At 35.5% G+C, this 14,810-nt stretch overlaps 2 protein-coding genes across 16 annotated transcripts in view; one reads left to right on the top strand and one right to left on the bottom strand.

Moving 5' to 3' along the window:
• The window catches only part of Tlk (Tousled-like kinase), a 61,279-nt gene extending 57,653 nt beyond the window's left edge, over nucleotides 1-3,626 (top strand). For 12 of the 13 annotated variants that reach the window (XM_018459268.1, XM_018459266.1, XM_018459264.1 and 9 more), the window contains one exon: nucleotides 1-3,626. In XM_018459268.1, coding sequence (XP_018314770.1) covers nucleotides 1-213 — 213 coding nt within the window. In that variant the 3' untranslated portion in view covers nucleotides 214-3,626. The other variant, XR_001936954.1, reaches the window with a different exon arrangement.
• A 403-nt stretch (nucleotides 3,627-4,029) lies between these two features.
• Nucleotides 4,030-14,810, bottom strand: Top2 (topoisomerase 2). Of its 3 annotated transcripts, none has more exons than XM_018459261.1 (23): nucleotides 14,489-14,810; nucleotides 12,530-12,862; nucleotides 12,192-12,432; nucleotides 11,732-12,118; nucleotides 11,410-11,649; nucleotides 11,087-11,345; nucleotides 10,844-11,013; nucleotides 10,529-10,739; nucleotides 9,833-10,421; nucleotides 9,494-9,725; nucleotides 9,143-9,342; nucleotides 8,931-9,066; nucleotides 8,553-8,852; nucleotides 8,463-8,471; nucleotides 7,976-8,206; nucleotides 7,715-7,906; nucleotides 6,221-6,347; nucleotides 6,002-6,142; nucleotides 5,808-5,889; nucleotides 5,562-5,641; nucleotides 5,347-5,475; nucleotides 5,154-5,272; nucleotides 4,030-5,064 (listed from the first exon to the last, which is right to left on the bottom strand). In XM_018459261.1, exons 2-23 carry the CDS (start codon nucleotides 12,835-12,837, stop codon nucleotides 4,933-4,935), a joined length of 4,515 nt encoding a protein of 1,504 aa, XP_018314763.1. In that variant the 5' UTR covers nucleotides 12,838-12,862; nucleotides 14,489-14,810; the 3' UTR covers nucleotides 4,030-4,932. The 3 variants fall into 3 exon arrangements, with proteins under 3 accessions (XP_018314763.1, XP_018314762.1, XP_018314764.1); XM_018459260.1 differs by having other exon boundaries at nucleotides 6,221-6,350; nucleotides 7,718-7,906; XM_018459262.1 differs by lacking the exon at nucleotides 8,463-8,471 and having other exon boundaries at nucleotides 6,221-6,350; nucleotides 7,718-7,906.

Below are 14,810 nucleotides of genomic sequence, written 5' to 3'. Positions count from 1 at the left end.
AGTTTCATAAGAAGTTGCCTAGCATACAGGAAGGAGGAACGTATAGACGTACTGACACTAGCTAGACATGAATACCTGCAACCCCCAGTGCCAAAACATGGCCGCCAAGCGAACAGCCAGCAGCAGCAGCAACAACAACAGATCCAGCAGCAGCAGCAGAGCTCGTTCAATATCGGCATGTTTAGTGGTATGAACGCGTCGAGCAGTTCGTAGTGGAGAGGAAGGACTAAGGACAAAATCCTCGATATATACCAATACATGCCAAATCTTGAGCGCTCGGACTGTGTACACCATCTCATCTTAGGGAAATAACGATTGCTATAATCAATTGTAAATACTAAAACCGGATACTATCATCGTCACCACCCACCATCACCACTACCACCACCACCACCCATCACCACCACCACAATTATTATCACATCTACCACCGCCATCACCACACCATCACAACTATACTTACAGGATCGACTACATAGGACATTGCAAGAGAGATGCGAGACTGGTCACCCGCAAGTCCAGGAGCTTGCGTCTTTCTACAAGCCACGCCACATTATTCAGCATGACAAGAAACAATGTTGTGTTCGTAAATATTCAATTGTATTATCGTTCCTTGTATCAAACAGTGCGATGACTTGATAATAGTGTTTAAAAGAAACAAGAGAGCGAGAGAGAACGAACGAGCGTGCGAACGAGAAAATAACATGTGATAAGTCATTACGAGATAAAAGTGACGTCTAGAATAAGAGGGGAGGGGGGGAAATAGAGCATGTGTATGAAAGAGAGAGCGCAAGAACGTCAAGTAAAACGAAAATAAAGCAAAAATGAATTTTTTTTTCGATGGAAGCAAAATAAAGTTGATGAGTAAAGGAAGCAACGAAGAATAGGAGAAAAAAGTAGGAAGAAGTCGAGAAAAGCAATCGGAGCAATCGCTTTCACGGAGATGACGTTTCTCTCTCCCGGCGTTTTAGTGTGCGTGAGCGAACGATAGAGGATTGTTAAAATTAGTGTGAGTGTATATATTTATACTATATATATAAATATATATATATAAACTAATAAATTCGACATAATATATATATATATGGTGTAAAAAGAACGACGACAAGCATTGACAGTAGGAAGACAACTGTGGTGGCTCTATCCTCGCATGACCTCCGGCGCCGGTACCGGCATTCCATGAATGCTCGGCCTGTGCATCATGTTACTTTATTCGAATATTAACATTATTACCTGTATCATGACTAATAACGGTTAACATACACGCGCATCCACGCCCACATACGAAAACACATACACAACACGAGTACACGAAGGAGATTTGATTGGTTGTTCCTATTCTGAGACGAGAGTGGGCTTTATCTATAATGCCGGAACGATAGTCCGATAGAGAGCGAAGTGAGAATCGCATAGAGAAAACGAGAGAGTGTGTGTGTGTGTGTGTGTGAGAGAGAGAGAGAGAGAGAGAGAAAGAGAGTCGCGATGTGCTCCCAAAGTGAATAAAAAAAAAAGCATCGTAGTCCACCACTTATCGTCACCACTTGTAAACCCGTTCTCACGCGTATAGTTTAAAACCCCGTGTCGATTCGCTGTAACGAAGCCAGGCATTACGTTTTTCCTCCTTCACTCTTCCTCCTTTTTTCTTCTCTCCTTTTTTCTCTCCTTTTTTCTCTAAAATCAGCGAGTTAGAGAAAAAGACAGTGAGAGCAAGAGAGAGAGAGAGAAAGAAAGCGCGGATCCAAATGTGTGTATAGAGCAAGTTTAAAGAAACGATTAAATGATTTAATTAATTAATCAAACGAGAAATACGGGAAAAATATGACGAGGATAAGGAAAAACGAGCAAATATTTAAGATAAGAAAGCCCGTGAAATGCTATACCGACCCAATCATTATTTCTTTACTCGTAATTTGTTTTATATATGTACGTTATATATAGATAATTATGAAATAGAAAACTAAGTTATTTTATCAAGTGCCCTTGCTTTGTATTATAGTCGCGTCCGTCGGCGAGCTGTAGCTTCTGGGAGTAAAAGAAAGAGAGAGAAAGAGAGAATGAAGAGAGAATGTGTTGAGAGCGAAAGTGAGATTAAAGCGAGCGAGTGCGTGTGTTGTTAATAAAATATTGCGTCAGTTATTGGTACAATGTGGGCACCGGGGTATTGATAACAATTCAATACCATCAATGTGATTGGCAGAAGTGTGGTGAGAAAGGAGAATACATTACAAGTCTGAACAGAGTCTACTACTTAGATCCGTCGCTTCAATTTTGACAAAAAAAAAAGAATATCAACCGTTCCTGCATCCCGCATCCCATATTTTTTTTTTCGTGAACACGCAGTGCACTCTTTTTTCATTTTACACGCGCGACGTCGCATTAATCGTGCTCATTGACACTCTATGAGGTAACATGATTCCAAAGGGAATTCGCGTTGCAATTCGACAGTTTTCCTCTACGACGTAGATTTCCGAAAATTTATTTCGTTGATAAAAAAAGGGAGGAAGGGAGGAGTATTAACGCGATCAATAAAGTATAAAAATTGTTATCTGGATTGTTTCTCCGTTATATCATTTTCGCGCGATGAACCTAGATTGAGTAGAGCTTATCTCTAAAAGTTTACTGCAGCCGGCCTTTAAAAAATTATCCGAAAGTGTAATTTGTCAAGCGTTTACGCCTTCGAGATTCTCGTGATAAATGATGAACATTTACACGAGAACACATAGGGTTCGTATACTTTGCGACAGGAAGGATATTTTACATTTATACATATCTATGGAATTCTCTAGGAACGTAATCGGTGAACGCAATCACGTGCATGTAAAATAGAAACGGAAAAATTAAAAAAAAAAGGACTATTGAAAACTTTTCACTGAGCACAAATAGAAAGAGAAATACCTTCCCATCGACTATAAGGTATTGTCATGATCTACATACATCTATTATAATATCCGTAATACTAAATACTGGTCTTTTTCTTTTCCAATTGTCCCTACATGTCGGCATAGTCACGATCTTCCTCACGATAAAAAAAAAAAGAATGAAAAGGAAAGAAACAGGAATTGCGTCGAGGACGGTGTATGAAAACGTTATAGCAATAAATTTTACGTATTTGTGTATAATTTAAAATTAGTAAACTTATTAATTAAAATATAAATCACACGCATCTCTCACGGTATGCATGATATCCCCGCTGTTTTTCATTTCTTTTCCGACACTTACGTTTTTGACACTTACGAACGATGCTGAACAATGAATTGCCGAATGTCTAAAAAGTTAGAACATTTTATTTATATATTTATATATACGTATTTAGTATGTGTGAATTATATAAAAATGAAAATCGCCGAGGTTACACGAAGTATTGATTAGGCTGAGAATGCGCGCGCTTTGGGCCGAGGGCTAATCGACTGGTCTCTGTATCGAGATATTCATTTAATAGCAGGTGTAAAATCGTTGCGCTAATTACAACCACAATAATTCTTTTTATCTTATATTCTATGAGTGAACAAGTTATGCGTACACAGAATTAGTATAATTGTAGTAGAGAAGTGAAATTCAAAGTGAGAACACCAAATATGCCTCGAAGTTAATTAGTTTTTTCGAACTCGTATATGGAAAGTAAAAAACATATATATATACGAAAGAAGAGAGAGGAGGAAGAGCATGTAAATTGTGAGGGGAATCGATCAGTTTTTGATTCGCATTAACTTTTAGCTCTGGTTTTTTTTTCTAACTCTAGTTACAATCGTGACTCTCTCAACTATTCGACCACGCCGAATCTTGACTCTCGCTCAGCAGTTCAAAATCTACAAAACTTCTTTGTTACATACAATGAGACACGAGTACGAAGTAAATTTACTTTATTCTACGTATGGTCAGTATAAAGTTAAAAACGTCAGCTTTGCTTAACCGATATCGAGCGCCGTATAATTCTAAGAACCGTTCTATGTATATATGTATAATAGTTAGTTACCGCTGTATAATTTCTTTTAGTCTTTAGACAACTTGGAAAAAAATCCATATTGTGACGTATGTAAAAATATATTTAAAAATTGTATATATTTCATATTTTATTTCATTTTCTACGTTTATTTTCCGGAATCGGCATATATCTCTCTCTCTCTCTCTCTCTCCTATTCTTTCTTTTTCTTTGAGTTTTATCGAATCATATACAAACAAAATTTCGACGAGGAGAATAATATAATGATTGTGCGCTGGAGAAGCGTTCCCTCGTTTTGCGCGGTACTAATTAATCTATCTAGCCTAGAGGCGGCGCTGGACATTTTTTTTTGCAAGATAGAAGCGTACCACGTATTCTCCTCGAGCTTTTGAAAAATAAAACATCTAAAACACAAACACGTGAAAATTCGATATCACAATATAACAATATACAACCCGCACTAAAAGAAATTTTTTTCTAAGGAGACTTCGATCATATGATGAAATTTACGTGAGTATTCTGAGCACACTCGGTGGTACGTCCTGCAGCACTGTCTACAGCATTTTAATTTCACGAAATTCCATTCATTCGCAACCTTTTATGCGTACTCAAAGAGCAAAATTATGTACAACATTGTATGGAGCATTTCAGGAAGAATGTGCCAGAGGTTGAGCAATTGTGTTGCTCGAGTAAATCTTCGATGTTACTCAAGAAAAGCAGAAATACAAATTTTTATTCCAAATTATTTCTGCTCTCAAAATTATTCTTAGAACATATTCCATATTCTGGCAGATCCTGTTCGAAACACCTCACATAAAATCATTACTAATGTCACGACCAACAATCAGCGGGGACGAAATCTCTGAAAATTCTCCAAATAAACTTGTGTGCAACGTCTCTTCATGACGATTTGTGAGTTTCGTCTTGTTTCCGATTCACACTCTAAACTACTCCAGTCAACTACTCGCATTTTTCAGGGTGCACGATGATGTTCAATCGGAGTCGTCGCTGTCATCTGACTTCAGTGCGTAAGATACTGGCTTTCGAGCTCTACCGGCAGTTCGGGGCGGCGAATCATCCGATACCCTTTCTTCATCAGATTCTGATACCTTCTTTTTCTTCTTCTGTAAATGAAAATTAAATCATAAAAAATTCTTACGATACTATCCTAATTATTATATTGAATATATCGACTCAAAAATGTCGCATTTACTCTTTGTTTAGTGGTAAATATCTCATCTGTGTCAGAGTCCTCGGATGATTTCGGTTTCTTCTTCAACTGTCTCTTCACTCCTTTGTTACCACCGTTCTCAGTCTTTTTCTTGGGACGTGCTGTAGATATAGATAAGAGATGAGCAATGATTACGAAATAACTTTTATTTAGCTGTACGATTCAGGTTTATTACCCTTCTTAGGTGGCGCAAATTTTGTAGGCGAATCTTCTCCGGATGAGGATACTAAAGGTTTTTTCTCAGGTGAAGATTGCTTCTCAGGAGAATTGCCGACTAACGAATCAAAAAGTTCTTCTGAAGTCGCTGTGCAGAAATAAATAAATATCTAATAATTTCTGTAAGGCATGTAACTACATTGCTTAATTTAAATATATATTATGTCTACTTACGTGCTGGTTGTAGTTTCTTGTTCGGTTTAATATTATCGTCGGAATCACTCAGCATTATAATGGAGTCTTTCTTCTTGAATCTAAAGAAAATACGCGATGTGTGTGGAGAAATAACTTGAAGTAAGTAAGTCTCTCTCTCTTTTTCTCTCTCTTTCTCTCTCTCTCTCTCTCTCTCTCTCTCTCTCTCTCTCTCTCTCAATATGATTGTATATAATAATGATTGTTGAATATAACAATTGTACTTACGTTTGTTCCGAATCGGAAGACTGATTGAATAATTCTTGACTTTCATTCGAATCGTCGCTGTCAAAGTTATAATTCTTCTTGGCTATTATTTAAACAAAAAAAAAATAAAGAATAAGATTTAAAAAAAAAACAAGATATAATGTAATCTATTTTAATAAATTTTTGGCTCAAAAGAAAAATGAAGAGATTGATACCTGTGGCTCTACGAGACGACCGTGGTTGCGGAAGTGGCGAAATACTACCAAAATCAATGTCCTCGCTTCCGTCTGAGTCCTTATCCTTCTTTTTGGCTCCTTTCTTGACCGGCTTAAATTGTAACGTTGTTTGTTTTAATCCTATTTACAAGAGTAAAAAAGTTTGTCGTTAAAATATTCGCTGTAATATATCCGCTATATGAATTAAAGTTTATCAACCTCTCTTTGCAGATTTCTTTTCCATCTTTTCAGGAGAATTTCCAAGTCTTTGTTCGAGGGATTTAGTATTAGAATCGACCAGCGTATCAAACTCGTCTTTCTCCTCCATAGAAGTTTGCTCTTTCTTCATCTGTTACAAAATATTTCAAAATGAAATTAATGATATAATCATGATGTATAAATATATAAATAAATTAGACAGCAATAAATAAATGTAAGATAAATGGTAAAAAAAGAACATAAACAAATATATATTTTAAAAAAGATGGAGTTAATTATAAAAAATTAACGAATAGTGGATCGTAAAAAGATCGAAAACGTTTCGTACTCAGTTTTCATCAATTCATAAATTAAAAATTAAAAAAGTACAAATATATTAATAAAAAATATAAATACAGATACATTTACCAATCTATAAAAATTAGACTTCTATATAAATTAGATTTCCCTATAAAAATAAATAAAGTTAACAAAGAAACTATATCAAATGCTAATTATAAGCATATATACAGGGTGTCCCAAAATAATTGCCAAATATTTCATGGGCAGGTAGAGCGGATTAAACTGAGTCGAAAAATCCTCTACCATTTTGCAATTTTTGTAACAAGATATTATATTTTGTTAACAAGATATTAATTACTAAAAATTATCGAAAATTGGTCTTCAATAATTTTTTACTCAAATACTATCAACTTTACAGAAAAACTGCAAGAGACAAAAATTGTTTATTTTCTTCTCATAGAATTCTAAGAATTTTTTCAGAATTTTTTAATCAATTTTTTAGTATTGCATTTTCTTATTTTTACCAATGAGACCATGAGAAAATACGGTATTAAAAAATTCTGAAAAAAGTCAGAGTTCTATGAGCAGAAAATAAACAATAAGAAAAGTAAATAATTTTTGTCTCTTGCAGTTTTTCTGTAAAGTTGATAGTATTTGAGTAAAATTTTATTAAAGACCAATTTTCGGCAATTCTTAGTAATTAATATCTTGCTTTAGCTTAGTAATTAATATATTGCTTCGCAATAGTAATTGCGAAAATTGCAAAATGGTAGAGGACTTTTCGACTCAGTTTAGTCCGCTCTGCCCATGAAATATTTGGCGATTATTTTAAGACACTCTGTATAACGGAAAAAATAATATAAAAATAACAACGAACACTGTTATATATGCTTAATATATATGCTTTTGATATGGACTTCTTTGTGACCTTTATTTATTCTTATACGAAAATCTATTCACACATATAGACAATATTAAATACGTCCCTATTTATATTTTTCTATTAATTAATATTTGTACTTTAAATTTTATGAACTGATAAACTTTGCGAGTAAGAAACGTCTTCGATTTTTTAACGCATAATTTACTACTATTCATCAATTTTTTATGAATGAACTTTTAATATCTTTGCTCATGTTTTCCTTTAGCCATTGATCTTACATTTATTGCTTTGCATATACCGAACTTCTTTATATATAAATTAAATAGACTTACTCTTGATTTTTTTATGCCTTCTTTCTTATCCTTCGATACGATGTCAGCTTTTTCAATCTTTTTCTTCAGTTCAACATCAATAATAGGAACTATCCGGCGAGTGTCTTCCATCTTAGAGTAGAATTTCGAGGGTGGTTTTTTGACGGCTTGTTTCGATTTTATCTGTTCCTTTTGCTCCTTGTCTTCGACCTATATAAAAATCGTAAAGCAATCAGAAATAAATGAAGTTAATTTTCTTCCGAGAAAACAAAACCTTACCTTGTTTAATTCGGTTAACAAATTATCCAGATCCTCTTTCCATAAAGAAATCGGCGTGCGAACTTGCAATCTCTTCAACTCTGCTATCTTCTCGTCTCGTTGACGCAACAAATCTTCCTTTTTTTCTCTCGTCAGAGACCACATCGTCATTCCGAGAAGGTAATCGAAATTTTCCTTCTCCATTGTGTTCGCGGTTAGAGTGGACTCGTCATCGTTTTCTGCAACTTCTTCCTATTTATTTGAACAATGAGAATTATTATTAATGCTATATGTATTTATGAAAACGATGGGGAAAGGCTTTTTACAAAGCAATTATATAATCCAAAGTTCTATATTTAACTGAAAATTCTCTGCCTATTTTTGTTAGACAGTAAAGAGTTTCTGCTAAAATATTTATTTATGGAAAATGGTTGTTTGCCAAAAGACCTTTATGTTACAATGTCTGCATTGGCAGTTTTATATAATGTTTCTTTCTATATTAACTTACTTGATCCTCCTTATGTAGCAGAATAAATAAATTCCAATAAATAAGATTCTTTTGCATTTGCAGGGAATTTCCAAGCAAAAATCTACTTACCAATACTTGCTCCCTATTCTGCGATAGTTTCCAAGCTACCACCGGATCCGACTCATAATTACGTCTGACTAATTCTGCTATCATGTCCTTCTTTTTCTTGTTCTCTATCACTAGAGTGCTATCGCATTTCTCGAGGATGAAACGTGCTTGATTCGACAGCTTTGTCGCTTCCGCTTGCAAAGCTCCTTCCAGATAATCTTTCCTCTTGTGATAAGTTTCCAATCGTACTTTATAAAATCCTTTCAATATCTGTACTACACTGTCATATTTATTCAAGCATTGATTTTCGTCAAATGCACACTGCACAAAAAGTATCGTTGACAAATTTCCGTTTCATTTTCAATTAGTAGTATTACATCAGTATTTCTGATATCTTACCATCGATGTTATGGTCATCGTTGTTTGTAGTTTAAATATTTTATGAAGACCATCTCTTTCTAGCTCCACTAATTTGTCGCGATTCATTATTACTATAAAATGTACTGCCGTATCTGTATTATACTCTTTATAATCCCTATGATACAATTGATATTCTTGAAATTAATAGAAAATTCATACAGATCTTATCATTAGTCAATTATAATACTTACGTAATAATAGCCGGCGTTTTATCAGTTCCATGTAACATGGGTTCTAGCACAGTTTCCTTGTAAGCTTGTGTCCACGTGCCAATAGGAAGTTCAGTGATTTCTACCTTATCGGGTCCGATCACTGATATCTCTCCACTTATAACGTAACGAAAATCCCCACAGCTCTCTACGACACCTTTGAAATTTTTGTAATACGGTATCTAAACAAAAATATTGACGAAATTCAAGATGACAAAAAAATATATATATATATATATATCGATATTTTTATATTTGGAACATTTTGTATAATTGTGTTAAATATAAAGTACATCTAAATTATCGATGTAATTTTCTAGATAATTTTAATACCATTGGTTTTGGATCCGCGCCGTCCATCATCCTTTGTAAATTCTCGATTATCTCTCGAGGATTGTAGTTTGGTATTTTTGTCATCCATCCGGTACCGATGCCATCAGCACCATTTACTAATACCATAGGAATCACAGGTATATAATAAACAGGTTCAATCCTTTGATTATCGTCGTATTCGTGTTTTAGCAGAAAATCATCATGTTTATGGAATATATACCTTGCCAAAGGACTATAGAAAAAAAAAGGAGACAAGTATGCAGAAATATATATATATATATACACAATATAATTTCTTTTTCTGTGTGTAGATATCTATATCGTACTAATGGCAAGTACCTGAGCATCGTGAAAATATATCTCGGACTGGCGGAATCCTTTCCACCAGAAAGTCTTGTACCGAATTGACCGATGGGCTGTAGCAGATTAATGTTGTTGCTACCCACGAAATTCTGTGCGAGATTAACTATGGTCGCCATCAGGGACGTCTCACCGTGATGATAAGCAGAATGTTCGGCGACAGATCCCGCCAATTGCGCGACTTTCACTTCGCGTTTGTCATTGCGTTTCAAACAAGTAAACAATACTTTTCTCTGGCCCGGCTTAAAGCCGTCCATCATGTTTGGAATAGATCTTACATTATCATAATTGCTGTACAGCACCAGTTCGACATTAACGAAGTCCGAGAAAGAGACAGTGCGTGTGTCCTTCTCGTAGAGATAACGCTCACTGAGGCCAATCTCCTTTCGCCTCTTTGTTTCATTCATGTGATTCATCAACCAGTCTTTACGCTGGTCAACGCATTTCTTGCTGAATGCCATGATGATATTTTGATCGTCTTGCTCGCCGTCATATCGGAAGCGTATTCTGTGTCTGGCCATATTTTCGAAGTACTCCTTCGCTTCTTTGGCGGTTGAAGTACCCAAACCTATATAAATTAAAAAAAAAAAAGGACTTTATGTTAGATCAATCCTGTATGCGTAAGTATTGATATAATTAATAAAAATGGCAGGAAATAGATTTCTGAGTAAACACCTTTGTAGTATTTGATCTTATATGTGTGAAAGTTTTCCGTTTCCTTCTTCCACATCTCGAATTCCGGCAGAGAAAAGAAAGATAAAACTTGACTGCCTTTAGTGGCTTTCACGATAGGCGTAATAAATTCTTCAATGAAGTTCAGTTTCAATAACGATGGCCAGTTGTGGTGAATAAAATTGATCAACAGACCTTTGATATGTGAACCGTCCTAAACAAATCCAAATTTAATCGTAAATATAGGTGCGCGCGTGTGTGTGTGTGTGTGTGTGTGTAGAGAGAGGTGTGTGTTAATATCTATATAAAATATTTTACCTGATCTTGATCAGTCATGATCATCATCTTTCCATAGCGCAACGTCTTCATATCTTCCCGAGTTATATATTTTTTCTTATATTGAAGACCAAGGATTTTTATCAAATTGTTGATTTCAGCATTCTCTAAGATCTGTTTATGGGTAGCCTCCCGTACGTTTAACATTTTACCTACGATAAAATATTGATTAGCATTATTATAGTACTAAAAAATCTATTCATTTTATTAATAAAACAAATTCACCTCTCAATGGAAATATGCCATATTTATCTCTGCCTATGGAAGCAATACCGGATACAGCCATTGTTTTGGCTGAGTCTCCCTCAGTCAAGATGAGTGTGCATTCCAGTGATTTTGCAGTTCCTGCATCATTGGCATCTTCTAATTTGGGTATACCGTGAAGCTTTCTTTGTTTTGATTTAGGACCTAATTTTTCAAGCTGACTGTCAGCTTTAAACTTCGCCCAAGTTAATACTGCTTCCACAACACCAATTTTTGTGACCTGCGATCACATTGAAAAGAATGGTCAAACGTGTACAAACTTCGATAGAAATATTTGCACTTACCGAAGTGATAAACTTATCAGATAGTGTACATTTAGAGCCAAAACTTTTCGGCTGCAAAGTCATATTCTCCTTGGTTTGCGAGTCAAAGGTAGGATTGTTGATGAGACAGTTAACGAAGATCCACATGTGATTTTTAATTTGAAACGGCTTAATGGCTACACCAGCTTTATTCTTCTTCTTTAACGTTTCAATCAATTGTTTGACTATTAACTCCGTCACGTGATCGACGTGCCTGCCACCCTATCGATATTCGGCGAATTTAAATATTTGGAGCAATTTTATACTTCAAAAGGAAATTACTGTACACAGCTATTCATCTTACCTTTGTTGTTGCGATACTATTTACAAATGACATTTGCTGATATCCTTTATCAGATAAAGTGAGAGCCACTTCCCAACGTGGACCACAAGCCTCATACACAATTTTCAATGGGTTACCAATATCGTCTTCTTTTCCTTTGATATAAAAATCGACATAATCCTTAAAATTCTTTACTGGTACACGAGTTCCATTCAGAAAAACCTTAACGCCCTTCGTAGAGGCAGCTACATCATATGCTCTTCGAGACATTAAAGATACAATATCGTCATCGAGAGATTGCATTTTAAACTTTGACAAATCTGGCGAAAATGTAACTTTCGTGAAATCTTCTCCGAAATATTCTTTAATTCTAGGTTCGCTAGCTTTTTCCATATTATCACCCCATGTCTGTAAAAGAGAAGAATATTATAATGTACCGAAAGAATTAAGGATTAAGATTATCAATGTATTTTGCACTCACTTGTTTTAAGCATTTCTTGTATTCCTTTGTCGCGGTCTCAACAGTAAAACGATGACTAAAAATATTACACAACTTGGCACCATAACCGTTTCTACCACCGGTCACTTTCTCCTCTTCGTCATCATAATTTGACGATGTCAGAAGATGACCAAATATCATGGTAGGGACATACATATTCTCTTCCTTGTGTATTACTGGAATGCCTTTGCCATTGTTCCATACAGAAATGGTGTTGTTCTCCCTATAATAACATAGTGCTTAATTAATCATGTGTTATTTAACTGACAATTTATGTTTAATATTTTGAGAATTTCAAAATGCTTTTTAAGATGACTCACGAGTCGATATCAATCTTGATCATATCCATCTTATGATCGCGTTGTTTGTTGTCGGCAGCATTTACCAGGATTTCATCAAAAATTTTATACAATCCAGGAACATATTTTATATCCTTCTGCACCATCATTTCTTTCTCCTTGTCAAAGATCCACATCATTTCTGTTACTGGCTCCACAGATCCAATGTAGGTATCTGGACGCAGCAGGATATGTTCCAACTGCGACTTCTTTTGATAGATGCCTTCAATGGTTTTTTGTTTGGCAACCGACTTACTGTTGCCAGCTCCATTTGCCACAGCTGTACTCATTTTGGTATGATGTACTTTTAGATATCTATGGATCAATGAAATAAATATTACAGGCATAAAGATCTATAGGAGCCAACTCCTACTATGAGAAACTAGAATACAAAGATTGTATTCACTTTGGCACTTAAATATTATTTTATCCTCGTTGTTTATCAAATATAAATAAGGGTGCTGTGACCAAAGTAAATGGCAGTTAAAGCATATTGTAAACAGCTTTGCTTTTGTTAAATTATTCTCGGACGAATTAAATTAAACTGTCAGACTCTATAAGTTTGTTCTTTTTATCTAAACTCTGCATGATTCATCTCTTTTCTCTTTCTTTTCTCCAACATGAAAAGAAAATGAAGAAAGAAGATGAAAGTACAAGAAGTTCAACTAAAAAGAACAGGACTATAAAGCCAGTGGCACACGATGCTTGTTTTCTTGTTGAATTAAATTCTTGCCACTGTTGGCACTGTCAGCACTGCAACCAATACAGTGGCAAGATTCTAATCCAGCTAGCAATCCAGCAAGATTGTGCAACAAACATTGTGTGCCGCTTTAGCCAATGGTGAATTTGGTCACTCAAACTACACTGGATTAATGCATATTAAAGGCTGCTTTATATACTTGTAAAATATCTATATGCATCATTAATTTTATCAACTTTGAAACAGTGAAATAATATTAGAAGTGTGATTTAGTTTTGAGGGTTTTGCAAGAGATGGTATTAATGTCAGTGTTATCGAAGACATTCCAATCACAGTGCTATTATTTCTTAACGCTTTAATATTTCTCCATGATATTTAGCCGTTTACTAGCAATAGATGCAGTAAACATCATGTTTATACCATTTTTTAAATGGAGCTTTCTAAAGAACATTTTTGACATGCGTTGATTTTGTTTTTCAATCAGAAGAAAATTATGACTGAAAGTTATAGAACTCTGATAGAAACTTGATGCTGCTCAATTAAGACGTGTGAATATTGATTCTATCGATTCAAAAGTGGCAATTTCAATGTTAATGACAAAAGCTGGGAAATACAGATTTGCAAGCATTATTGAATGAAAATCCAGCACAAAACTTGTCTCCATGTCAGAACTTGCCAGAGTTGATCATACAACATAGTTGTTAAACGTCTACATGGTATGTTGTTTAAATAAATCAGTTTTTGAGAAAATAAAACCCTCAAAACTAAATCACACTTCTAATACATGTATATTCTGTTAAGTAACATAACAATATCATTATTATGTATTTAATTATTTAGAATATTTATATGCGTTTACATTTAACTTTCTTAATTTTATGCACAGCAGTTTTTAGTATGCACTAATTTAGTGTAACGCAAGTAACCGAAGTTATAACTGAGCTGTAATTTGAGAGCCGATTTAGAGGCAGACGTCTAGGCGTCGGGGAAGTGCTTTTTCCTTCTGTCTGCGATGGAAACTATTACCGCAGGTGGAGGCATCCACGTTGCAAAGAACTTTGAAAAATATGGCGGGAAAGAGCCGTCATCTAATTGGCGCGGTTTCGAGAGAACGACGATGCCGTTTGTCTAGGAACAGGAGAACACTTGTCCTTCATCCCCCGTTACTCGCGGAGGGTTTTTACAGATCGCGAGTCTGCGAATCCGGTTCGGCGGACGACCGGGCGGCGTACGTTGCGTACCTTTAGTAATTGCGCCTCGGCGTCGAGAACGTCGTTGCTCGCTGCTTGGCGTCGGTTGTCTCTAGAACCGCAGGACCTCCATTCGCGGGTCCGCAAGCGCTAATAATTGGCATATCACAGGCACGCGGGGCGGCTGTCTCGCTGGACGCGTTGTCAAACCGATTGTTTCACTTGCGCCGACAATCAATTACATACGCGGAACAAGATATCCGTCAATGTACATCACAAACGTAAATCGCAATCAACACTTTCACATTTACACACTTTATTACTTATTACCGCGTCGTCCGCGTTCCGCTGCTCACTTCGCGCTACTCGACTT

Source organism: Mycetomoellerius zeteki, unplaced genomic scaffold (assembly GCF_001594055.1).
Source record: "Mycetomoellerius zeteki isolate Tzet28-1 unplaced genomic scaffold, Tzet1.0 scaffold81, whole genome shotgun sequence".
NCBI classification, from domain to species: Eukaryota; Metazoa; Arthropoda; class Insecta; order Hymenoptera; family Formicidae; genus Mycetomoellerius; species Mycetomoellerius zeteki.
The sequence above is the reverse complement of the archived record's forward strand: the minus strand, read 5'-3'. Positions and strand labels throughout refer to the sequence as shown.

Bases quoted from the DNA above. Each gene is read 5' to 3' on its own strand.
- Top2 (XM_018459261.1), bottom strand. From the start codon at position 12,837: ATGAGTACAGCTGTGGCAAATGGAGCTGGCAACAGTAAGTCGGTTGCC. The intron at 11,014-11,086 runs GTGAATTTGTTT...ATTTTATCGTAG, and splicing joins TGGCATATTTCCATTGAGAG to GTAAAATGTTAAACGTACGG. The intron at 9,343-9,493 runs GTATTAAAATTA...ATTTTTGTTTAG, and splicing joins GCGCGGATCCAAAACCAATG to ATACCGTATTACAAAAATTT.